This window comes from Rattus norvegicus, chromosome 3, assembly GCF_021556685.1.
Source record: "Rattus norvegicus strain SHRSP/BbbUtx chromosome 3, alternate assembly SHRSP_T2T, whole genome shotgun sequence".
In the NCBI taxonomy this organism is placed as follows: domain Eukaryota; kingdom Metazoa; phylum Chordata; class Mammalia; order Rodentia; family Muridae; genus Rattus; species Rattus norvegicus.
Window position 1 is genome coordinate 16,956,487 of NC_141536.1, and position 24,648 is coordinate 16,981,134.

Below are 24,648 nucleotides of genomic sequence, written 5' to 3' on the forward strand. Positions count from 1 at the left end.
CATGGTTGAAATCATACTTCCCCTTTGTAAAATTGCTGTCTGTGCTTTTAATTTTTCAAGATAAGGTCTTTGTGTGGTTCTGGCTGTCCTCAAACTCAACACTGTAGACCTGGCTGGCCTTGAGCTCAGATCCATCTGTCTTCTTCCCAGGTGCTGGGATTAAAGTGTGCACCACCGTTTCCCTTTCCGACTTCTGTTACAAGTAGTGCTGTGGGCTGCCTGGAATCTCTTAATGAATTGATCAGGCTGTGGCAGGAGTGTGACAAGTCCCAGCCTAGTCCAGGGAACTGAGGCTGATGTACTCAGTGGTGGGCATTATCTCACACTAGTGTCAAGCCCCAGTGTTAATCCTCTGGACTTGGAAAAAAAGTTGATATACACTTGTATTTTATATTTTGTGGTGTATCCACAGGCCCTTGATACACTAAGCACTTAGTATCATTGGCTGGTATTCAGTTTGTAATTTATATTTGAAGGTGTATGGTTGAAAGTGAATGGTGGCACATACCTTCAATCCCAGCATTCAGGAAGCAGAGGCAGGAGGATCTCTTAGGGCCAGACTGGTTTGTAGAGTGAGTTCCAGGCAAGCTAGGGCCTTGTAGAGAAAAAAAATGCATATTTAATAGCTTGAGGATTTAACACAATTGGTAGAGCACTTATCCAGCATGCATGAAGCCCTTGATTTATTTGATAATCAGCACTACATACTGGGTGTTATGGCTCAGGCTGGAGGCATACAAGATTCATTTTGTAGTTCATGAGAACACAAACATGCTCTCAAGCCTAATTTGGTTAGAATTCCTTTTTCTAAAATGTCTTAGTGGTATTATGGTAGGGTATATACGGTAACCCTGAAGTTAGCATTTTCCCAAGACCAAGAAGCCAGCCTGGTGGTTTTAAGATCTGAGCCCTGTCCTCCTCAGCTGTAGGCACAATCCCTGGGTTTATTGTGATCTTGCAGACTGGACATTCGGCTAGTCAGTCAGTAGAATGCTCTCGCTACTTACTGCTTGTGAGACTTAAGCGTATGAGGCCAAACATGGTCACCGACTTGCTGTTCATTTAATGAACAGAATGATTTGCTGTTCATTAAAGGTATATAAAAACCATCTTCTGTTAGAACCAAATGACAGGAGCATACTTTTTAATTGACTTGTTTATTTTTTGAGACCGAGTCTTGATCAATGACGATTTTTTTCTAGTGCTAATGTGAAATTCAGTACTGCCAAAGAGGGGTGTTTTCTAACTGGGCAACCAGCTGTCAGATTCATTTACTAAGAATGGTAGATGTGGGAACCTGTTTCACTCTTGAGCTTCCTTTTTGTGCACTATGATAGATGCTAGTAATTCCTACACTTAGGAGGCTGGCTAAGGCAGGAGGATTATAACAAGTTCAAGGCTACACTGAGATCTTTTTTTTTAGATTTATTTATTTTATTTATATGAGTACACTGTAGCTGTTTTCAGACATACCAGAAGAGGGCATCAGATCTCATTACAGATGGTTGTGAGCCACCATGTGGATGCTGGGATTTGAACTCAGGACCTCAGGAAGAGCAGTCGGTGCTCTTAACCATTGAGCCATCTTTCTAGCCCCTACATTGAGATCTTACATCATCTTTTTTACTCTCATCCACCCTTCCTAAAAGAGGGGAGAGGCACGATAGCATATGTCTATAATCCTAACATACTCTGGGACACTGAGGCAGGATGGTGACAAGCTTGAGGCCAGCTTAGGCTGTCAGATTTTCATCTCAAAGACAAATATTTGGGGCCAAGTCAAACGTTAAAGTTGATTTGTACAGCTTCACGCTGGGTCAAGGGATGGTTAAGAATAACAAAAGTCCGTCTTCATCCTTTGACCTCCCCCCTTGCCAGCACTTCTTTAAAAAAAAAAACAACAGGGTCCTACTATGTAGACATGCACTACCACACCCAGCTTTTCCCTTTAAGATGGGTCCTATGCCCGTGTCTGAACAAGGTTTAGGGGAGGTACATATTCTGTGTCGAGCACCTGGATCCCCTGGACTGGAATTACAGGGAGTCGGCAGTTATGTGGGTTCTAGGAACTGAACCTGGGTTTCCTGTAAGAACAAGACCTCTTTACTGCTGGGCTACCTCTCCGGCCCCTTGCCTGCACTTCTTTCTAGTCATTAGCTAATGCATATTAAAGAGATTCCAACTTACGTCTACTCCAAACATAGCTTGGATATCTACAGATTTTAATGCTGGTAAAAATGTACACTGGAACTGTTTACACTGGGCTATCCAGTTACCAGAGTTGATTAAGTGTAAGACATGTATTTTATTTTTGGCAGTCCTGGAACTCACTATGAAGACCAGGCTGGCCTCAAACTCAGAGATCCACCTGCCTCTGCCTCAATGCTAGGATTAAAGGAGTGTGCTACTATCCCTGGTGTGCCCTACTATCCCTGGTGTGCCCTACTATTCCTGGTGTGCCCCACTACTCTGGGTTAAGAGGATATATTGTACAAAAAGTATTTGGCAGTGTAAAGGTTTTTCACTTTTGTAAAGTAATGAGTGATAAAAATGTGGGTTTTATTAGTCCACTACGGTCACGAGACAATCATCATAGATCTCCCCTTCTGTATTCATCCCACCGAACACAAAACAGAGCAGCAGTGTGGTCGGACTCTCCTCACGGGACCCTCCACTCCGGGTCTCTGGTTTCTCAGCAGCGTCCCCTTTCTCATCTTGGAGGCTGAGAATGACAGAACCTGAGTCTTCAGTGTCAGAGGCAGACATCACTGGCCATGGGATGACACACATGGAGTGGTCCAGGCGTCCAGGGGGGAGGGAAGTGTCAAACTGAAGTATGGTCCAGTGCTGCTTTTCTGAGTAAGGGGGACAGAACAGAGGCTCCTGTTAAGACAGTTCCACAGATACTTAGTGATGCTCTGCATCAGCTAAGCCACAAAGAGGAAATGAACAAAACAGGCTGGGCCTGAGTGCATACCTGTAATCCCAGCACTCAGGATGCACAGGCAGGAGGATGGCTGCCTTTATCAGACCAGCTGGGCTACACAGAGTGACCCTGTGGGGTTTTGTTTTGTCTTTTTAAAGTGTGTGTGTGTGTGTGTGTGTGTGTGTGTGTGTGTGTGTGTGTGTGTGTATGTGTGTGTGTGTGTGTAAACATTTATTTATTTAATGTACATGGGGTTTGGCCTGCATGTCTCCATACCTCTTGCATGCCTGGTGCCCAGAGAGGCCAGAAGTCGTCTTTGGACCCCCAAGAACTGGCGTTTCAGGCAGTTGTTAGCTGCTATGTGGGTGATGGCAACTGGACTCCAATCCTCTGCTCAAGAGCAGCAAGTGACTGCCCTGAAGACAACTCTCCAGTCTAAGACAGGAAGGAGCTTATTCTGTAGGCCAAGCTATCCTGGAACTTAATCCCCCTGCCTCAGCCTCCCAATTACTGGGATTTCAAAGATGAACCATCACACCTTGCTTCTTGTGTATTAATTATGCCATCTTTAAGTTTAGTTTTCACTCTTTTGGATTTAGTGTGTGCGTGTATGAGTACGTGTACATGTAGGTGTGTGTGTGTGTGTGTGTGTGTGTGTGTGTGTGTGTGTGTGTGTGTGTGTGTATCTTGGGAGAGTAGGGTGAGGAGGACCTCAGCTGTCTTCCTCTGTCCGATATCTGTCCTACTTTCCTTTGAGATAGGGTCCCGCACTGAACCAGAAGCTGCTGTTTCAGGTGGGCTGGCAGCCAATGAGTGCTGGCAATCTGCCTGTCTGTGCTCCCCAGTGCTGGGGTTATAGGCACACACCACGAGGCCATGCCCAGCTTTTATATGGATGCTGGGGATTCCAACTCAGGGCCTCCTGTTTGCACAGCATGCACCGTTACCCCTGAGCCATTTCCCCAGCCCTTCCTTTGGATTTAGACATGAAGGCACCAAACTACATCCACGTCACTTTCCAAAGGATGTTTGTTTTAAAGACCAGGAGTTGGGACTGGAGAGATGGTTCAGTGGTTAAGAGCACTAACCGCTCCTCCAGAGGTCCTGAGTTCAATTCCCAGCAACCACATGGTGGCTCACACCCATCTGTAATGGTATCTGATGTCCTCTTCTGGTGTCTGAAGACAGTGACAGTGTACCCACATATATAAAATAATTAAATAAATCTTAAAAATAAGATAAAAAAGGAAGGAAAGAAAAGGACAATGTTTAAAAAAAAAAAAAAAAACAACCAGAAGGGACTGTCACTCACCTGTGTGGTACTTGTACATTGTGTTCAGTGCTCCAGTGGCAGTCATTCCTCCAAACACATACACATGGTGTCCCACAGCCACGGCGGCATGGGCAGCACAGCCTACTGGGGCAGTACCGGTGGGACCAAGCTTCTGCCAGCTCATGTCACCTGTCACGAGAGAGTTTTGCACATGAGCTAAAATGGGAATTCAAATTATCTATGCAGTGTGCAAAGAGATTGCTGAGGGCCATCCACAGGGAGTGTGTGTGTGTGTGTGTATGGAGACAGGGAATCGTGATGTAGCTCTGATCTGGAATGCCCTATGTAAAGCAGGCTGGCCTTAAACGGAACTCTGGAATTAAAGATGTTCAACATCATGCCTGTTACACAGGAATCCTTAAGTGGTAACAGAGAAGGGTCAGTACACAGAAGTGTTTTTGAGGAGGGTGGCTTGAATTATTCTCTAATCTGCAGCAAGGGACCTAGAGTTTTAAAAAGCATCTTGTGGAATTCTGATGCTCCTTGGAGCATGCTGAGAAATCTGAAAGCTTTAATAGTCACTGTAATCTTTAATTGTTCACTGTTAACTGCCAGGACAGGTAGTACCCTACGTGTGTGTGTATGTGTGTGTGTGTGTGTGTGTGTGTGTGTGTGTGTGTATGTATGTGTGTATGTATGTGTATATGTGTGTGTCTGTGTATGCATGTGTGTATATATGTATGTGTGTATGTATGTGTGTGTCTGTATATGTATGTATGTATGTGTGTATGTGTGTATATGCATGTGTGTATGTGTATGTGTGTGTATATGTGTGTATATGTATGTGTGTGTACACAAATATGCAGGCACACATGTTCATATACTTGCATGTTTAAATACATTTTTTAAAAGATTTAGTTTTTTTAGCCAGACAGTGGTGGCACACACTTTTAATCCCAGCACTCTAGAGGAAGAAGCAGGTGAATCTCTGTGAGTTCAAAGTCAGCCTGGTCTACAGAATAAGTTCAGAACAGCCAGGGCTACACAGAGAAACCCTGTCTTGAAAACAAAACAAAACAAAACAAAAACAAAAGAAAACAACAAAAAAGAAAGACTCACTTCTACTTTATGCATATGTGTTTTGCTTGCATGTTTGTCTGTGCACCACATTCGTGCATGGTGCCTTGGAGGCCAGAAGAGGGCTTTCCCTCCACTGGACTAAAATCACAATAGCCGCGAGCTGCCATGTGGGTGCTAGGAATCAAACCCAGGGCCTCTGGCAGATGCCGACCCATCTCTCCAGCTCCTCCGACAGCAACTATGTGAGTGCCGGCTGGACGTGGGCGCAGCCTGGCTCAGCCCTCTGGATTGCTACCACTGTATGGACCGCTTTTCTTCTTACGGATGAGAGCGCAGGATTACAGAAGGTGCTGCAGTAGCTCGTAAGGGGCAGAGCTGGGCACACTAAAGCTGACCAAGCTGCTGTGTCCTCTATGATGGGACTTGTTGATTCAGAGATCGTTCCCCAACACTGTCTTATTTTAGCTCTTTTGAGTCAGGGTTTCTCTGTGTAGTTCTGGCTGTCCTGGAACTTGTTTAGTAGACCAGGCTGGCCTGATGCTCCCAACCCCACATTTGCATCTTTTCGAAGGAGCACTTAAATGAGGTAATACATAGCCATGGATCTTAGAGTAGAAGACTACTTGAGAAGGAATAAAGCAATACCGTACAGCAGGTGTTCCTCAGCACAGGAAAACAGAGCCTCAAACAATTATCAGCCAAGCACCATGGCATACACCTTTAGTTGCAGCACTCAGACGGAGGCAGGTGGATCGCTGTGAGTCTGAGGCCTGTGAATTCCAGGACAGCCACAGCGACATAGAGAGACCTTGTCTCAAAACATCCCATCCTATTTGTGTGAAATTGCACGGGAGCACACGCCTCTAGTCCCTGCACTTGGCAGCCTGAGGAAGGAGGACTGATTTTGAGGGTGGGCAAAACCTAGACACTGTCTTCAAAACAAAACAAAAAGCTGGGCACCTTTAATCCCAGCACTCAGGAGGCAGAGGCAGTGGATCACTATGAGTTCAAAGTCAACTTGGTCTACAAAGCCAGTTCCAGGACAGCCAGGGCTACAAAGAGAAACACTGCCTCAGAAATAACTAAACAGACAAATAAGTAAAATCTATAAATGAATGTACGAAGGAAGGAAGAGAAACCTTGTAGCCAGTGAGGGAGTTCCAGCTAGTGAGCCTGCTTCTGAGGACCCAGTGCTCTGCGAGGGCTCGAATGCTCTGCACAGGTGCCCTTGTGCCTTTGCCCTCTCAGCCCTTGGCTCTGTATCCCTCCACCTGCCATGAGCAGATAAGCACTTACCCACTATCTGGCTGCCTGCACTCGTGCTGGAAATATAGACAAAGGAAGGAGGAAGCCACGCCCTCAACGGAGCTAACAGCCAGAAAGGCTCAGAAGAGAGCCCAGTCCTCCTGAGGAGGAGATAATCCTCAGGTTCTCTCAGGCCTTCTTTTTCCTGGGCCTTTGACCATGAAGCCCTGCAAACATGCAGTTCCGTCATCCACCTCTGTTATCCAGACCAGACATGGACAAGAGCCTGACAGGGCGCTAGCTGGGAACATGAAGTGTAGGAGCTTGTGATGGAAAGAGGGGGTGCTGAGGGGTGGTGACAGCGCCTGAACACACAGCGAGTCTTGGGGAATGACCACCTTTCAAAATAGATATAGTCGCGTGTGGCGGCCCATGCCTTCAGTCCCAGTACTCAGGAGGCTGAGGTACTGATCTCTGTGAGTTCAAGAGCAGCTTGGTCTACTGGCAAGCTCTAGGCCAGCCTGAGCTCCACATAGTATGGCTCTGTCTCAGAAAAACAAACAACTTTTAAAAGATGTGTTTGGGGCTACAGAGATGGCTCAGCTCTTCGTGAAGTTCTAGGTTTAATTCCCAGCACCGACATCACTGGAGCTCACAACCGCCTGTAACTCTGGTTCCAGAGAATCCAGTGCCCTCTTCTGGTCTCTTCAGGTACTACATACATGTGGTACACACATGAGGAAAACCATCCACACCACAGATCTTAAATCTTTAGAAACTTCTTATTTTTAACTATGTGCATATATGTGTGTCTCTGTGTACGTATGTTCAGGTGTCAGCTGAGACCAGAAGTTCCGATTCCCTGGAACTTCTCTGAGCTATGTAGTGTAGTTGCTGGAAACTGAACTTGGTTACTTTACAAGAGCAGGAAGTGCTTTTAAGTGTTAAGCTATATCTCCAGCCCCAATTGTTAATGATATTTTCCATCCTCCTCTCTTCAGTCTATTTAGACTGGCTATTCAGTCAGTCTGTCTGTCTGTCTACTATATGCCTATTTACCTCCCTATATACACATCTGCTGTATGTGCAGTATTTTGCCCACCCAGAGTGTGTGTGCAACACCAAATGCTGCCTGTAGAGGGCAGAAAAGGGCAACGGACTCTGGAAGGGTAGTTGCTGTCGGTGGGTGTTGGGAACCCAACCTAGGCGCCCTGGGAAGTACAGTCAATGAGCTACCTCTCCATCCTTTCATTCCTCACAATTCAGGCCAGGCCTCATGAGATCTAGGAAGATTCTACCAGCCAGGAAAGTCACCAGCACATAAGAGGAAAGCTGAATTCCTTCAAAGCACATAGGGAAGAATCCCGAATACACAAGGCCGCTAACAGACTTACCAATATCAATGCAGTGGAGATCATCAAAGAACCTGTCCCCTGCCAGTCCTCCATGGATGAAGAGTTTTGTCCCTGCTGCCACCATCGCGTGGCCGTGCCGGGGAGATGGAGGACTTCCATGCGTCTCTGGCTGAGCCCACGTCAGAGTGTCTACAAAGGCAAATGCATAGTGCTAGGTGGCCTGCCTCTTCAGCACCTGCCAGGGCATGGGCGCTCCAAGAAGCCACCTCAGAGTCCTCCTCCCCAGTTTACCAGCCAAGCAGACCCCAATCCCACTATGTAACCTCTACTTCCAGAGCAGCAGACTGCAAAAGCCAATAACCCAGCATGCTGGCTCACAGTCTGGCTATTAGGAAGCCATTTCTTGCTTTGGACTGAGAAACATATTCCCTTAAGCTTCAAACAAGAACTGCCTCAAAGTGAAAAGAAATGTGTGAGCCTCTGCTGTGAAAGCCTTCAGAGTTGGTTTTTCTTTTTCTTTTGTTGTTGTTTGTTTTTGACAGGTACAGGAAATCAAACCCAGGGTATTATACAATACTGAGTACATGTGCCACATCCAACCTAGAGTCCCCATCTTTTTGTCACTGTTTTTTGAGACAGGATCTCATTATATAGCCTGGGCAAGCCTAGAACTATGTAGACCAGGCTGACCTCAAATTCAAAGAGATCTACCTGCTTCTGCCTCATAGTGCTGAGATTAAAGACATGTACTGGTATGTAGGTTGATGGCATTATTATGCAGGTGAAGGCAGACAAAATAAACGAGGCCTGTCATTGGAGGAGAAGGAAGGATGGGCGGGAACAACGTTTTAGAAGCAGGAGAGGAGGGGGCTTGAGGAGGAGGAGGAGGAGGAGCTAGGAAAGCATGGCGGCAGATGTTAAGATTCTTCTCTGTGCATAGATAGAGGTTATTATCACTATTTTTAAGGGACGGGTGTGTACAGGATTTTGTGCTGCCTAGATGAGCAAATTATATATTATCAATTGGATCAGAGGTTATCGTGTGGTGTGTTCTTTCGTGGTGACTTAATTGAGTTCAAGAGAGTGTGTGGTGGTGGGATGCATGCGGCTGCCACAGAATTGGGATGTGTATGCCTGGCATGGTAACAGCTAGCCAAGGAAACCAAGTGAACGGCTCCTGGACCGCCAGGGTCAGAGGGAGCCTGGGAGAGAAAGCACAAAGCAGCACGTGCAGGAACTGGTTGGGACAAGTGACTTTTTATTTTTTACACCCAGCTTGGCGCTTCCCCCCCCCCCTCCAGGTTTCATGTATCTTACGCTAGGCCTGATCTCTCAACTGCTGGGATTACTTGCTAGGCAAGAACTCAGCACAGAATCTTTTCTCAAGACCCTCTTTCCTGTTTGAGAGATAACCCAGGCTCAGGTGGCCCTGCTCAGGTAAATAGCCCCAAGATCCCTAAGTCCCAGCCCATACTTGCGTCAAATACATGCAACTTCACATCCTGCACGGGCTGGGCACCTCTCTCTCCTCCCCCAAAGACGTAGAGGTGGTTTCCAATAGCTGCTGATGATGTGTGGAATGTTCTTGGGGATGGTGGGCAGCCAGTCACTTCTGGTGTGCTCCATGTCCTGGCTTCTAGTCCAGAGAGAAAATAAGCACTTAAAAGACCTAGGCTGGGGGTTGGGGATTTAACTCAGTGGTAGAGCGCTTGCCTAGGAAGCGCAAGGCCCTGGGTTCGGTCCTCAGCTCCAAAAAAAAAAAAAAGACCTAGGCTGAAGCCTCTGCCCTAACGACTTTCTTTCTGAGGTGCTGGGAATCTGTCCCCAGGGCCTGCTAGGCTTGCAGTCCACCACTGATCCAGATCTGGAGACCCGGGCCTTGACTCTTGGTAGGGTGTGACAGGATCTCCTTTGTACCCTAGTCTCTGAGGAGAACAGTGCAGCACAGCTTTAGGCAGGAGCTCACACTCTCCAAGGCCAAGGAAGAACAGGATGATATTAGAGGTTGTCCAGACAGATCATATTCCCAAAAGCTTAGAACCCACATGTTGAATTAGACGTGAGGTCAGGATCACGTCTGAGCCCTTATCCACTGTGCTGACAACCCTGTGCTTTCAAGAGTTCAACGTCCACTAAAATCCATTCCCACTGGATGCTAGAGCCCACACGTGCCAAACTTCCTAGAAAATGTAGTTATTGAATGAAAGTAGATGGGGCTGGAGAGATGACTCAGTGGTTAAGAGGACTGACTGCTCTTCTAGAGGTCCTGAGTTCAAATCCCAGCAACCACATGGTGGCTCACAACCATCTGTAATGGGATCTGATGCCCTCCTGTGTGTCTGAAGACAGCTATAGTGTACTTATATATAATAAATAAATACCTTTTTTTTTAAAAAAAGAAAAACTCTGTGCCTTTTGTAATGAATGGCTCTTTATTCATCACACACAATGCTACACAAGGCATATGCAATGCGTGTGGAGCCGAACAGGACCGCGCATGCAGAATGGGCCTCGGACTACATCAAAGCAAAAGGAACTCTCTCTCGAGCTGCAGATCCTGGGCAGGGCTTGGAGCCCAGGAACCAAAAGTTGAAGGGGGTGTGGTGGCTCAGACTTGTAAGTCTTGAGTGAGGCGGGGAGACTGAGAGCCTTGACTTCAGCAAGACTCTGCCAGTGAAACAAAACAAACAAAAAGGGAAGAAAATCAGCTTCTCGGACAGACGCCTTCCTGGGCTTCACTGGTCTGTTCTTGTTGCTTGGTACTGAGGCTGGGTTTCACGACATAGCCCAGCCTGGCCAGGCTGGCCTCAAACTCAGAGATCTGCCTGCCTCCTCCTTCAGAATGCTAGGATTATAGGCATGCGCCACTGTGGAGTTTTGTTTGATTCTGTTTTTTAAATAAATGTCATCCCCCCAGAGCCAAAGGACAGGGTCCAGCACAGACTGGTGAACTCGGCATTTAGGAAGCTGAGACAGGAGGATCTCCCCTGTCTTGGTTCAAGGCTGGCCCTGGGAGGTAGAGTAAGGAACCCTTCCCCATGTCTACCAACATTCCCAACACCCTCCATGCTACATTTTTAAACCTGGACTTCCTGAACGGATTTCCACTTTGCAAATTCTGTCTGGATCAATACCAGAGAGTGAGAGTTAGCTGCTAACTGAAACCCTTAACAAGGTCACAAAGGAGGGACCGATATCCCAAGGTGGCAGGAAAGAAAACCAAGGCATTGAGAGGCCTGGCTCAAGTTTGTGGGTCACTTTGTGCACAGCAAAGCACAGACTCGTGGACTATTTCTCCCCCAAGTTCTGGAAGTCAAACTAAGAGATTCCTTCCCACCAGGCAAGCACTCTACCGGCCTGATCCGAACTGTCAACCACCACACGCTAGTCCAGAATGGCCTTGAACTTGTGGTCCTGCTGCCTCAGCCTCCCAAGTAACAGGGATACCGGGCCTGCACTACCAGATCCAGCACAGTGTTCATACTCCATGATGGTTCTAGACAAAATGGCTTCAGGATAGGCCATGAGGTCAGGGCAGTGTCTACTTCATATCTGATTGTGCTCTGGACTCTACAAATAATGAACAAAAACCTCATCCTCGGAACATCTACATTCCAGCCACGGTGGTGATGATCGCCTTTAATCCCAGCACTCAGGAGCAGAGGCAGGTAGATCTCTGAGAGTTTGAGGCCAGCCTGGTCTACATAAAGAGTTCCTGTCTGGCCAGCCAGGTCTACATAGTGAGACTCAGTCTCAAAAACAAACAAACAGACAACAACAACAAACAAACAAACAAAAGAAAAGAAAAGAGAGCAGAGATGGTGTATGTTTCTAATCCCAGCACTTGGGAGGCAGAGGCAAGTGGATCTCTGTGAGTTCGAGGCCAGCCTGGTCTACAGAGTGAGCTCCAGGACAGCTATGGCTACACAGTGAAACCCTGTCTCCAAAAATAAAAACCCACCAGACACACAAGGGGGGTAGGGAGAGGGAGGGAAGGAGGGAGGGAGGGAGGGAGGGAGGGAAGGTGGGAGAGAGGGAGGGAGAGCAAGAGGGAGAGAGGATACAGTAGTTAAGAACACTGGCTGCTCTTCCAAAGGCTTTGGTTCCCAGCACCCACGTGGTGGCTCACAGCTGAATGCAACTGATTCTCTCTCTGGCATCTTTGGGCACTGCATGCACCTGGGACACAGACACACATATGGGTAAAACATTCATAGACATAAAATAAAAAATAAAGCATGTTTTTTAAAAAGGCATTTACATTCCAGAGGGAAAGGCACGGTGGATTCCAAACACTCGAACACTCAAATCAAACGGCTGTCTAAGAAGACACTTGTCAAACACTACAAGACTTTTAATTCTTGACACAAGAGACAATTCAGCCCCGTGAGCCGTGAAACACTCCTATAACTCCACCACTGGAGAGCACCAGGAATCCTGAGCTACCCAGGTGAGTTCCATCCCTCAGCTCCATGTGGTAAAAGGAGAGAACTGATTCCCATGAGTCCTCCTCTGGCTTCCATGTGGACACCACAGAATGTATCTCCCTCTCATGCACACGCAGGCATACAAATAAAAAAAAAAAATCCATAAATTCCTATTTCTATGAGGTCCGCAAAGTAAAATAGGTTAACTGGGGCGGTTCGATGTACTGTGACATAACTGCATTCACAGTGTATGATTATTTTAGTTAGGATCTTACTGCTGGGAGCAGACACCATGACCGAGGACAACATTTAATTGGGGCTGGCTTACTGGTTCAGAGGTTCAGTCCATTATCATCAAGGTGGGAGGATGGCAGCATCCAGGCAGGCTTGGTACAGAAAAAGCTGAGAGTTCTACATCTTCATCTGAAGGCTGCTAGCGGAACCCTGACTTCTAGTTAGCTAGGATGGTCTTAGAGACCACACCCACAATGATACACTTCCTCCAAAAGACCACACCCACTCCAACAAGACCACACCCACTCCAACAAGACCACACCCACTCCAACAAGACCACACCCACTCCAACAAGACCACACCCACTCCAACAAGACCACACCCACTCCAACAAGACCACACCCACTCCAACAAGACCACACCCACTCCAAGGCCACACCTCCTAGTAGTGCCACTCCTTGGGACAAGGATACACAAACCACCACAATGGTAAAAAGAAAATAACCTGTGTCTACTCACCGGGATTCATGACTTGTAGACAGTTTCGATTTCCTGACTGGTCTGCACCTCCAAACACCCAGATACTGTGAGGAGAGCAGGATGGAAGGAAGCTGGCATGCTCATACCGAGGCAAGAGGCCCTCCCTGGTGGCCGTGTCCCACCGGTGTGTTCCTAGAAAACATTTACTCGGTCCTTAGACTGGGGCTGTCAGCTGGTAATTCTGGTTGGATTGCCAGGGTAGTGGAGACAAGGGCAAAATCAGAAGTGACCAACCTGGTTGGGGATCTAGCTCAGTGGTAGAGCGCTTGCCTAGCAAGCGCAAGGCCCTGGGTTCAGTCCCCAGCTCCGAAAAAAAGAAAAAGAAGAAAAAAACAAACAAACAAAAAACCCCCCAAACACAGAAGTGACCAACCATAAAGAAAGTAGGATCAAACTCCTGTGAGAGACGTGTTCTCTAGTGCACGCTTGCAGGCTGTCTACCTGGTCCATGAACCTCTTTCATGGAAACTGCCTCTATTCTTCCCCATACAGGTGACATATGTATGACACTAACTTTCTACTTGTAATGAATGGGGTTTGGCTGACAGGCCACTTGGATCCAGTTTCCACTCTCACTGGCCTTGGATTCTGCAGACTCCAAGAATCAATAAATTCCCTCCCTTAACTCTCTTAACTAATCTCTGGCACATGGAGTAATGACGTCAAAACCAACTAATTCCCTTAGTCAGCAAGCCACAAATGTAGGACCTTACCGGCATCACGCTGCCAGCCAGTCAAAGCCGCCAACGAAGCCGGTTAGTGCCTCTATTTTTTTTTTTTTTTGGTTCTTTTTTTCGGAGCTGGGGACCGAACCCAGGGCCTTGCGCTTCCTAGGTAAGCGCTCTACCATTGAGCTAAATCCCCAGCCCCTGCCTCTATTTAATAGGATACCGTGGTGCAGGTGGCCTTGCCGAGGTCGCTGTGGCACTAACTTACAGTAACGATGAGATGGAGGTTGGCATGGTGGCACAAGTCCAGGATCCCAGGACGTGGAAAGTGGAGGCAGAAGGACTGTGAGAGTGAAGCCAGTCTGTGCTACACAGAGAACTCTAGGCTATAATGCACTGCATAGGAAGATGCTGTCACAGACTCAGACAGATAGACAGACATGATGTAACTGAGCTAGAAGGTAAACTCCTTGACATCTGAAAGAGAGTCAAGGTATCTTTGTTTGCCTCATGCTGGGAGTAGAGATTCAAGTGTCTGGACAGTATAAACAGGAGAGTGGTGACTCTGTAGGTGGGGCTCTCATCAGGAGGTGACGCTACATGTCTAAGTGACTGTCATATAGTCATGCAGGAATATTGATGTTGGACTTCCAAAACTTATCATGAGAAGCCCAACTATGGCAATTAAAAATTTTCTAATTACATTCTATTTGTGTGTGCGCACACGTGTGTGTGTGTGTGTGTGTGTGTGTGTGTGTGTGTATACACATTTGTGCCACAGCTCCTTCGTGGAAGTCAGAGAACAACTTGGACAGTTAGTTTCTTCCTTTTACCAAGCCGGTCTCAGGACACAAACTGAGGTTAGTGTTGGAAGCAGTAACCTTTCCCACTGTACCATCTCTCCAGCCTCATTTCTGTTGTATCAAACTTGAATTACAGACCAAGTGTGCATATGAAAAAGGACACAGCTGGGGTGGGCGAGAGAAGGGGCTCTGTGAAGGGCACTTGCTAATCTTGTAGAAATTCCCAGCTCAGAAGAAACTCCAGCTCTAGGGGACGGCATGCTTCCGCCCCTCCATGGACGAGGCACTCAAACGCATATACTCCATAGACATTACACAACAATAGAGAAATGGGCTGGAGTGATGGCCCAGCAGGTAGAATGCCCAGGCTCAGGTCCTGGCACCATGGTGGTGCACGGCTCTCTGTAACTCCAGTTCCAAAGGACCTGCCTCCCTTCACAACACACTTGCAGACACGTACCCACGTACGTAAACACTAACACCAGTAAAATATATTTCTTAAAACAATTCTTTAGGCCAGGTGGATTTCTGAGTTCACGGCCAACCTGATTCTCAGAGCAAGTTCCAGGACAGCCAGAGCTATAGAGAGAAACCCTGTCTCAAAAAACTATGTATATAATTTATTGTACACATATAAACATTTCTATATATTATGAATATATATTTACATATATGACAGAAATGCTACATGACTAAACTTACCAATTTTCAACGACTGGCTTTTGTGTAGCAGTATAGCACACCTTAATAGCTTGTTCATTCATTCATTCATTCATTCATTCATTCGTTCATTCATTTATCTAAATCAAAATGCCTGCTCTGGCTAGATGCTCTAGTGACTGCTAGGGAAACAATTATGAGGAAAACAGCCTCACTCTGTCTCTTGTAGGAAGTACAGGAGATAATCATACGCACTGAGATCTTGGGAGGAGGAAATGGGAGAGTATAAGACGCTATGCAGGGGCTGGGGACTTAGCTCAGTGGTAGAGCGCTTGCCTAGGAAGCGCAAGGCCCTGGGTTCGGTCCCCAGCTCCGAAAAAAAAAAAAAAAAAAAAAAAAAGACGCTATGGAGACGGAGGAATATAGTGTCCAAAGTGTCTAAGGCTGGAGAGAGCAAGCTTCCTGACAGAAGGGACACTGAATCAGGGACCACAGAGAGAGGACGAGGAAGGAGAGGAGCCTCTCACGCAGAGGGAACAGCAGAGCAATGACTTGGAGAGAACGACAGGATACAGATGGAGCTTGGCTGGTAGAGCATTGGCCTCGCATACAGGAAAGCCAGGGTCTGCTCAGCAGCATCCCACAGACCAGGTGAAGGGGCTCAGATGCTCACTTGGAAGGTAAAGGCAAGAGAACCAGAAGTTCCAGGTCATGCTCTCAGCCTCACAGTGAGTTCAAGTCCAGCCTGAACCACATGAGACTGCTTCAAAACAAAAAAAACCAGCCCTGTCCAAACCAAAGAGCAACACTTTCTGCACGGGTACGGGACATGCACTGTGTAGTGAGCCGACATGGAAGGACGGAGACCAGAGTGAGAATGGTTCCAGGGCTAGTGGAGAGACAGCAGTGGTGGGAACTGTGGTGGGGACGGAGAGACACAAACACAGTAGAAGACAGAAAGTCAGGACCTGATTCATTAGAATGTGGCCTCCTAACAGTTAATAAATAACCAATTTCGGGGTTGCCAGGGCTCAATACAGACTGTGGTGGTCTGAATATGCTTGGCCCATGGGAAATGGCACTATTAGGAGGTGTGGCCTCGTTGGAGAAAGTGTGTCACTGTGGGGATGGGCTTTGAGACCTTCCTCCTGTAAGACAGCCCCAATTAAACGTTGTCCTTTATAAGAGCTACCTTGATCACAGCTATAAAACCCAAACTAAGACATTATTTTATTGCTGTTGTCATTATTATTATTATTATTATTATTATTATTATTATTATTATTATTATTGGTCTGTTTTCCTGGCCAGGAACTTGTTATATAGACCCGGCTGGCTTGGAACTCCAGGGGTTGTCATGCCTCTGCCTCTCCGGTTCTAGTATTCACAAGGTATGTATGTACCACTCTACCCAGCAGAGCCGGTGGTTTTAGCAATGTTCTGTAGCATTAATCTTACCCAAATCCATGGTGTGTACATCTGAGAAGCTTTGGTTTGGATTTGCTCCCCCGACAATGAAGACCTTCCCTTTCTCGGCCTCGCCAACTGGGGGAAAATACGAGCAGCTGTGGCCAACTCGAGGGCAGGGCTTGTCTCCAGGGCAAGTCAGAGTGTACCTGCCGAAGGGAAGACATAACACCTTTATGGTGTTATTATGGCCTGTGGGTTTGGACAGACTGGTTCAGGTGTGAGCTTCAGTGCTTTCTAGATGTGAGGCACCTCGCCTTTCTGAACCGCAGTTTCTCTACGAGGCTCGCCATAGTTCTCACCTTCAGAGGAGGGTGTGACAACTCAAACGAGCCTGGGAGGGTGCAGGGAGCGGCTTTGTAAATCGTAGCTAGGGTGATATAGAATTCACAGGGACACTTATGGTGCCAAGGCCCTGCCAACGGCCAATGACATCTCCCTGTGGATAAAACTCTCCAGAATACATGGATTAAGCCTCATAATTGTAAAAAAACAAAAACAAAAACCACTTAAAGACTTCCCAGGCTTGGAAACCTCAACCTAATGGAACCTCTATCTAGGATTCACAAGCGGAAATACAGGATAAGGGCATTCGCCACTACCTTTATTTTGATGGTTAATGGGGTGGGGCAAGAGGCGCGCGCGGGGGGGGGGGTGTATTTCAAGCTTTCTGGTTGGAAACAAAACAAAAATTTAGTTTCTGACAGGGTCTCATACAGTCTAGGCTGGCCTTGGATTTCCAGATAGCCCAGGATGACCTTAAATCCCTGATATTCCTGCCCCACATCCCAAGTGTGGGATTATACGTGTGTGCTAGGGCACACAGGGAGTAGGAACACTCTCTGACTCCAGGTCCTGCCTTATTTGACCTCTCTGACCCTCTCCCACCAGCCCCCTTGGGAGGTCAGTGTCTTAGAAATCCCTACCCCTCAGTCTGTCTGCTTTTCTGTCTCAACTGTCCTGGTGGTTTCTATGGACAGCCACCTCCACCACCATCAGTCCTTCCAGGGTCTCTCGTTCCTGTCCAGATCTGCATATGGATCTGTGTGCCCTCCAAAGGCTTCATGAACAGCTCTGCGTTGTTTTTACAAAGAAAGGTTTAACGCAAGCATCCTTTTTGTCTTCATCTTTCTCTAGAGAGCATCCTACCCCATTGTCCAGGCTGGTCTTGGATTCTAAGCAACCAATCCTACTACCTGAATACTAGACAGCCCTTCTCAAAACAAAACAAGGCTAATCTTGGTGGCCATGCTTGTAATCCCAGTACTCGGGGGACTAGGAAACCGAGGAGCCATCCTGGGCTACATGAGAATCTGTCTCAACAACAAAACCAACAGCAAAATAAATAAAGACATTTGAGGCTGGACAGACAGACACACACAGATTATGCAGGGCCTCGTTTACGCTGCCTGCTTTATCTGTTCTTCAGTGTGAGGGATGGAACTAGGGATATTATTATGCATGCTAAGCAGAGCTCTATAAGCAAGCTACATTAGTTCTCTAGAGGGTTTTACCCTAGAGCACATCTCCAGCACACGTGTGATGGCTCAGGAGCAAGGCTGACCATGGGAAGTGGGCACGGAGGCTCAGCTGGAGTCCTGTGGGACCTCTTCCAACCTCCTGGGATCCCCTCAGTGCAGGCCACACTCCATCACTGGCTCTGTCCCTAGCTTCATTACATAGGGACCATTTGCCTTAGGGCTTCGGAGCTTTTACAGAATCATCACTGTTAGCCACTGTGAGTTACCGGAGGAACGGTTTAACAGCCAACCAACACTGGAACCAGTATAATCCAAATTCCCTAAGTCTCGGCTCAGGGGAGGACCTAAGGGTTGGAGCTGAGGATGCCAGATGGCCAGTGCTTTACTCTTCCTGGTAAACTGATTTTAATACAATTAACAGCTGCTCTTTGACAGGCACTGCCCCCCCCCCCCATCTTTCCTCTGAAGATCTCCCCAGACAGTATGGGTCTAATTACCACAGTTTCATTACTACCCCTTTGCAGTGGCGATCAGATGGGTCAGTGGACTAGCTATACATGAAACCAAAACCCCAGTTCTTAGACGTGTCTACATCCTTCCTTACAGACCATGCAGCTTTTCTGGGCTTGTCTCCGGGCTCCAAGATGGGCAGCTGCTTCATGGTGCCCTATGCGGAAGAGAGGAAGGGTAGTGTTCAGGCATCGTCCCACAGCGCAACGGATCCAACTATGCCCTTTCTTACTGGATTGTGGAGGAGCTCAGTGGTAGAGCACTTGCCCGGGATGAGAAAGGTTGAAGCCCTCAAACCGGGAAGAAGAAGAAGAAGAAGGGAAAAAAAAGCAAATCTTTGAGTTTGCACGTACTATATTCAAAGGCCTGACAAATTGGAAATCAACATTATCACACTTCTGAGATAATTCTTTCTTGTTCACAAACAAGAGTTCTAGTAGCCCAGGCTGACTTCCAACTCTGGGCAATTCTCCTGCCTAGTTCTTCACAGACTGGGAGTGAAGCCACTATAGCCAGCTGTTCTTTTCCTGCAGTGATAGGAGAAGTTATATTCAGGGCCCTCTGCATGCTAGGTGTCTGCCCTGACTTACATTCCAGCCACTGACACAACATAGTTACTGGAGTTGCTCAGCTAATATTTTCCTTGTGTCTGTGAGTCTCATAAGGGATGAACATATATCAAAGTGTCAGAGGTCTTAAGATCTTTATTAAAAGTAAAACAGGTTAGCCAGGTGGCAGTGGCACATCACACCTTTGATCCCAGCACCCAGAAGGCAGAGGCACGCACGGGACGATCTCTGAGTCTGAGGCCAGCCTGGTCTACAGAATGAGTTCCGAGACAGTCAGGACTACACAGAGAGACCCTGTCTTGAAAACAGAAACAAGGGGGCTGGAGAGATGGCTCAGCGTTTGAGGGTACTGACTGCTCTTCCAGAGGTCCTGAGATCAATTCCCAGCAACTGCATGGTGGCTCACAACCATCTGTAATGGGATCTGATGCCCTCTTCTGGTGTGTCTGAAGACAGAGACAGTGTACTCACACATATAAAATAAATAAATAAATCTTAAAAAAAAAAAGAAAAAAGAAAAGCAAAAACAAACAAACCCTACAAGAATTCTCTCCAAAACAAAAAATCCCACAGAGTACCTAGGAAGGCAATCACACAGAGGGTACAAGTCAGAGCCTGTGAAAGTGGCATAATGAGACACTTCATTTTATAGGCTAACTTAAAGATTGGACTTAAACTACTTTTTGAGAGTCAGGCATAGTGGTGCACACCTTTAATCCCAGCACTGGTGGATCCCAGAGGCAGGCGGATCTCTGTGATTTCAGTGTCTGCCTAGTCTACATATAGTAAGTTCCAGGACATCCAGGGCCTCAACCTTGCCTCATCTTGGTCCCAGCATGTCATAGAAACCAAGCCTTCTGGTCTATAATCTTTTTTGCTTTATTTTCAGATGTGTCTTTTTTTTTTTTTTTTTTTTTTTTTTTTTTTGTGCCTCACCTGCAATGCTGGGCTTTCTGTTGCTCCTCTAACTTTCATAACTTGCACTGCCTTACCCAATAGGAATCTAATAAAATTACCACCTCCCCTATCTTTCCTTCCTGTAAACTTGCACACTCCTAGTGGGTATTTAAAGCCAGTTTCGAGGAGTTGGCATGGCTCTGTGGTAGAATGCCTGTTTAGCATGGGCAAGGCCCCCTGGGTTCAATTCCCAGAAAAAGAAATAAAAAATAAAGCCGATTTCAGAGGTTATTTAAAGAGACTATCCCTTTCCAGGCTCTCAAGTTACTGCTCCTGCTCAGGGATTAGCAATATACACATCACACGCACACACATGCACATGCACACGCACACGTGCACACACACACACACACACACACACACACACACACACACACACACACACACGGCAGAAAGGCTTAGTTAGAAGGACTTGGACTTAGAGCCCTAATATGACAGTATCTATTTAGCCACCATGTTTCAGGAGTCATTCTTAATGTAATTATCTTTTCTTTTAAACTTATTATTTAGAGACAAGGTCTCACGTACCCTAGGCTAGCCTCCACTCACTATGTAGACAAGGAGGACCTTGAACTTCTGCTCCTCTTGCTTCTACCTCCCCAAAACTGGGATTATAAGCAAATATCACTATACCTTTTTATGCCTTACCGGAGATCAAACCCAGGGCTAAGCTCTCGATAGACTGGCAATCTGTCAATTGAACTACACCCTTAGATCCCTGAATGTAATTATCTATTTGAAAGTCTGTAGTGGGCCAGGCATGGTGGTGCACTACCTGGCACTTGGGAGGCTTGAGGCAGCGGAGGCCAGCCTGAGCTACAATAGTTAGTTAGACTTGTCTCAAAATAAAAGTAACCGAAAAGTATCTAGACTAGGTTCCAAAATCTTAGCATGTCTGGCCTTCTGATTCATTCTGATAACTTACCAATGGATGCGCAGAGAGTAGAAGTGAAGGACAAAGGAATGAAGAAAAGGAATTAAAGGAGAGTTGGTCCGATGAGGCCTAGGCTACTGACGAAGGGTCAGACAGAGCTTAGAGGGGCCGGCTTGGCAGGGACTCTCCTAGCCACCTCCTTTGCGTCCCTTTTGCCAGCCACATCTCCGCGCGAAAGTCAGAGTCAGGGAGAAATGGCTGCCTGCTTTCCCCTAGCCCGACCGGCCGGAGACCATGGTTACTACCCCTTCCACCCAGCTCAAGCCCACTGCCTTAAGGGAATCTGCTCTTCTCCTGATGGAGGGGCCCACAGACCTCCAGCCCAGCACCAATTACCTGCCGCAGTCCCAGCTCGTCCTGGACGTGGCTCCACCCATGGGGCGGAGCTTAGGAGCCCGCCCCTTCCCCAGGTCCCGGAAGCGCGTCCAGGCCAACCGTTCTATACCTCCGCGTCTCCCTGACTACGCACCAAATTAGTCAGGGCGGCCTGGAACTGTGTACAGGTTGGCATCCGATCGACAACTCCAAATCCTTGTTCAGACGGAGTTTGTTACCGCAGTCCTTAGTAGTGACTTCTGAATGGAAAGCATGGACTGGAACTCATGTAAGCCAAGCTGACCTTGAATTCTGCTCCAGCCTCCCGAGTGGTGCTAGGCTTTGCCTGTGCGGGTTTGAGATTGGTTCAAGGTGTGGAGCTTAAAGCGGGTCATTTCCATAATTGCCGTTTGTGGTTACAGCACGTTCCAGATCACAGTTCCTTGGCCTTCCGTAAACTCATGAAGGACAAGTAGGAGTCCTATTGTAAAGGCTGAAGAATAAAAAGTTCACTATATGTTCTTGGGGAAAATTATTAATACTTTGGGTGTCTTCTCTCAGCGACACAGAAATCTTAAGATTTCCGTAGAGTTTGCATTCCGTAGAGTTTCGGGTACTTATGGAGGCCCAGATCTGGTCTTCGGTAAAAGCCGCGATTATTTTTATCTAGAAACGAACTACCCTTAGTTGGCAACTTCATCTGCATCCTCTCTGATTTCTGTCCTAGCTATAAGTGCTCAGTGACCTTCCTAAAACAGAGATGGCTCACCTGTGTGCCTATGTGTGACCAGAGTTACCATACTCTGAGCCTCACTAATTTCCCACAGAACTGAAGATAGGCTAGAAACAGCAGAGCTACTGTACCTTACCAGGAGAGGGCCAGCTTGGCTTCAAACACAAGCTCCACACTAAACTGGGGGTGTCAGACAAGCCTGGTCCCCTCTCTGAATCCTAGATTACTCACATATAGAATGGGGAATAGCAAACCAGAACACAGCTGTTAAGAGAATTTACTAGTGCAAGTAAAGGGAGAACTTGAACTTTGATTTTGAGACAAGGTCTCATATAGTCCAGGCTGGTCCCCAACTCACTGTGTAGCCGAGGATGGCCTTGAATTCCTGATCCTGCTGCCTCTGCCACACAAGTGCTGTGATTTACAGATAAGATTCACAGCTTTCGAGTCTTGGCTCCAATTTGACCAAAAAAAGGAGAAACAACTGTCGTGCCAAAAAGGGCCGCGGCCATGTGTAGCCAATTCGCTGCACGAACTGCGCCCGGTGCGTGCCCAAGGATAAGACCATTAAGAAGTTTGTCGGGGTTGGGGATTTAGCTCAGTGGTAGAGCGCTTACCTAGGAAGCGCAAGGCCCTGGGTTCGATTCCCAGCTCCGAAAAAAAAAAAAAAAAAAAAGAAGTTTGTCATTCGGAACATTGTAGAAGCTGCTGCAGTCAGGGACATATCTGAAGCAAGCGTCTTCGACGCTTACGTGCTTCCCAAGCTCTATGTCAAGCTGCACTACTGCGTGAGCTGTGCCGTTCACAGCAAGGTCGTCAGGAATCGATCTCGTGAGGCCCGGAAGGACCGAACACCCCCACCACGATTCAGACCTGCTGGCACTGCACCACGACCTCCACCAAAGCCCATGTAAAGATGTGATTTCACGAAGGCAGAAAGAAAAATACCATGGAAAAATAAAACTGAAGTTATACTTTAAAAAAAAAGATTCACAATGCCCCCCCCACTCCGATTCATTTATTTAGCTTCTTGAAAATATAACCAAAATCCACGGACAAGGTGGAATTGGGGGGCTGCAGCTTCTTCACTCACTATTCTGCATTATAGTTCCAACACGTGAATCTCTGTGACTGCCTGTAATTCTCAGAAAGCTCCCACTGACTGCCATGAAATGTAGAGGTATACCCTCACCCTGCTTTCCTTCTGGAAAGAGTACCAGGGCCAGGTCAGCTCTGCCATGTGCCCAGTATATGTGCAGACAGCGATCACTTCTCAGAGCTCTAGAATGCTTTGATGTGCCCTGGGTCTTTTGGCTTGGATTACCTCAAGAAGCCATGCTGGAGGGGTATATTAACAAGAAAAAGTGAATATCAGGTGTTTTACACTGTTGGAACCAACCCTTTTAGACTAGAAACCATATCTCTGAGTTCTTGGAGGGATATTTGAATTCTACTTTTAAAAAATGGGAGTCAAGGGGCTAGAAAGATGACTCAAACCAACCAACCAAAACAAAAAGTTTAAAAAGCCAAATAAGTTTGATCATTTTGCATCTGTTTAAGAGCTTAACAATAGTTACCCATTATATCAAAAGAAAATTAAATTGACCGTGTTTCTTTTTTCTGATCTCCAGCCATGTTGGTCTGGCTCTTCTTCGAGAGATCTAGAGATGTTTCATTAGATATCTTCCTTACAACTTCCCACCTTCCCAATTTTGTTGTAGGCCAGGCTATCCCAAAACTCACCGTTATCCACCTGCCTCACCAGTGCTGGGGTCAAATATGTGGTCTACTATGGCTAGCTGATTGGTTAATTCTATTAAAAATCTTTAAAAGAGATTTATTTATTCATATGTATATGTATGTTGATTTCTTCAAATATAGCAGAAGAGGGCACAGATCTCATTAGAGATGGGTGTGAGCCACCATGTGGTTGTGGGATTTGAACTCAGGACCTCTGGAAGAGAAGCCAGTGCTCCTAACCACTGAGCCATCCCTCCATATCCTGATTGATTAATTCTTTTTTTTTTTCAGGCACTTTCAAGATATTTTTTCCAGTGATTTATTAATTCTTAATACTGTGTCAATCCATCCTTCTTTGTATGCTGGGATGTTTTCTTTAGCAACGATCATTTTCTAACATGCCATGAGTAATTTTTTATATTTGTTTTTCCATAGCAGAAATAAGTTACAGGTTGAGGACAGTTTTTATACATTAAGGACTTTAAAGATTTATATATGACTGCTCTACCTACATCTACACCTGGAGATCACCCGATACCATTATAAATAGTTGTGAACCACTATGTGGCTTCTGGGAATTGAATCGAGGATCTCTGGAAGAGCAGCCAGTGCTCTTAAGTGTTCTTAACCGCTGAGCCATCTCTCCAGCCGCTATACATTATTTTATTATTATTATTATTTTATTTGTTTTGCCCTCAAGTATACTTCTGCACTACACGCAGTGCCCAGAA

General features: G+C 46.7%; 1 protein-coding gene across 51 annotated transcripts; it reads right to left on the reverse strand.

Moving 5' to 3' along the window:
* Positions 1 to 1,412: 1,412 nt before the first annotated feature.
* On the reverse strand, positions 1,413 to 22,768 carry Rabepk (Rab9 effector protein with kelch motifs). 51 transcript variants are annotated; one of them, XM_087651432.1, is made up of 9 exons: positions 21,466 to 21,500; positions 18,902 to 18,959; positions 18,768 to 18,826; positions 16,670 to 16,827; positions 13,060 to 13,212; positions 9,354 to 9,512; positions 7,919 to 8,068; positions 4,239 to 4,388; positions 1,413 to 2,855 (listed from the first exon to the last, which is right to left on the reverse strand). In XM_087651432.1, exons 3-9 carry the CDS (start codon positions 18,818 to 18,820, stop codon positions 2,563 to 2,565), a joined length of 1,116 nt encoding a protein of 371 aa, XP_087507558.1. In that variant the 5' UTR covers positions 18,821 to 18,826; positions 18,902 to 18,959; positions 21,466 to 21,500; the 3' UTR covers positions 1,413 to 2,562. The 51 variants fall into 51 exon arrangements, with proteins under 51 accessions (XP_087507558.1, XP_087507557.1, XP_087507564.1 ...); XM_087651431.1 differs by having other exon boundaries at positions 9,354 to 9,515; XM_087651438.1 differs by having other exon boundaries at positions 13,060 to 13,124; positions 18,764 to 18,826.
* Between the last annotated feature and the right edge of the window lie 1,880 nt (positions 22,769 to 24,648).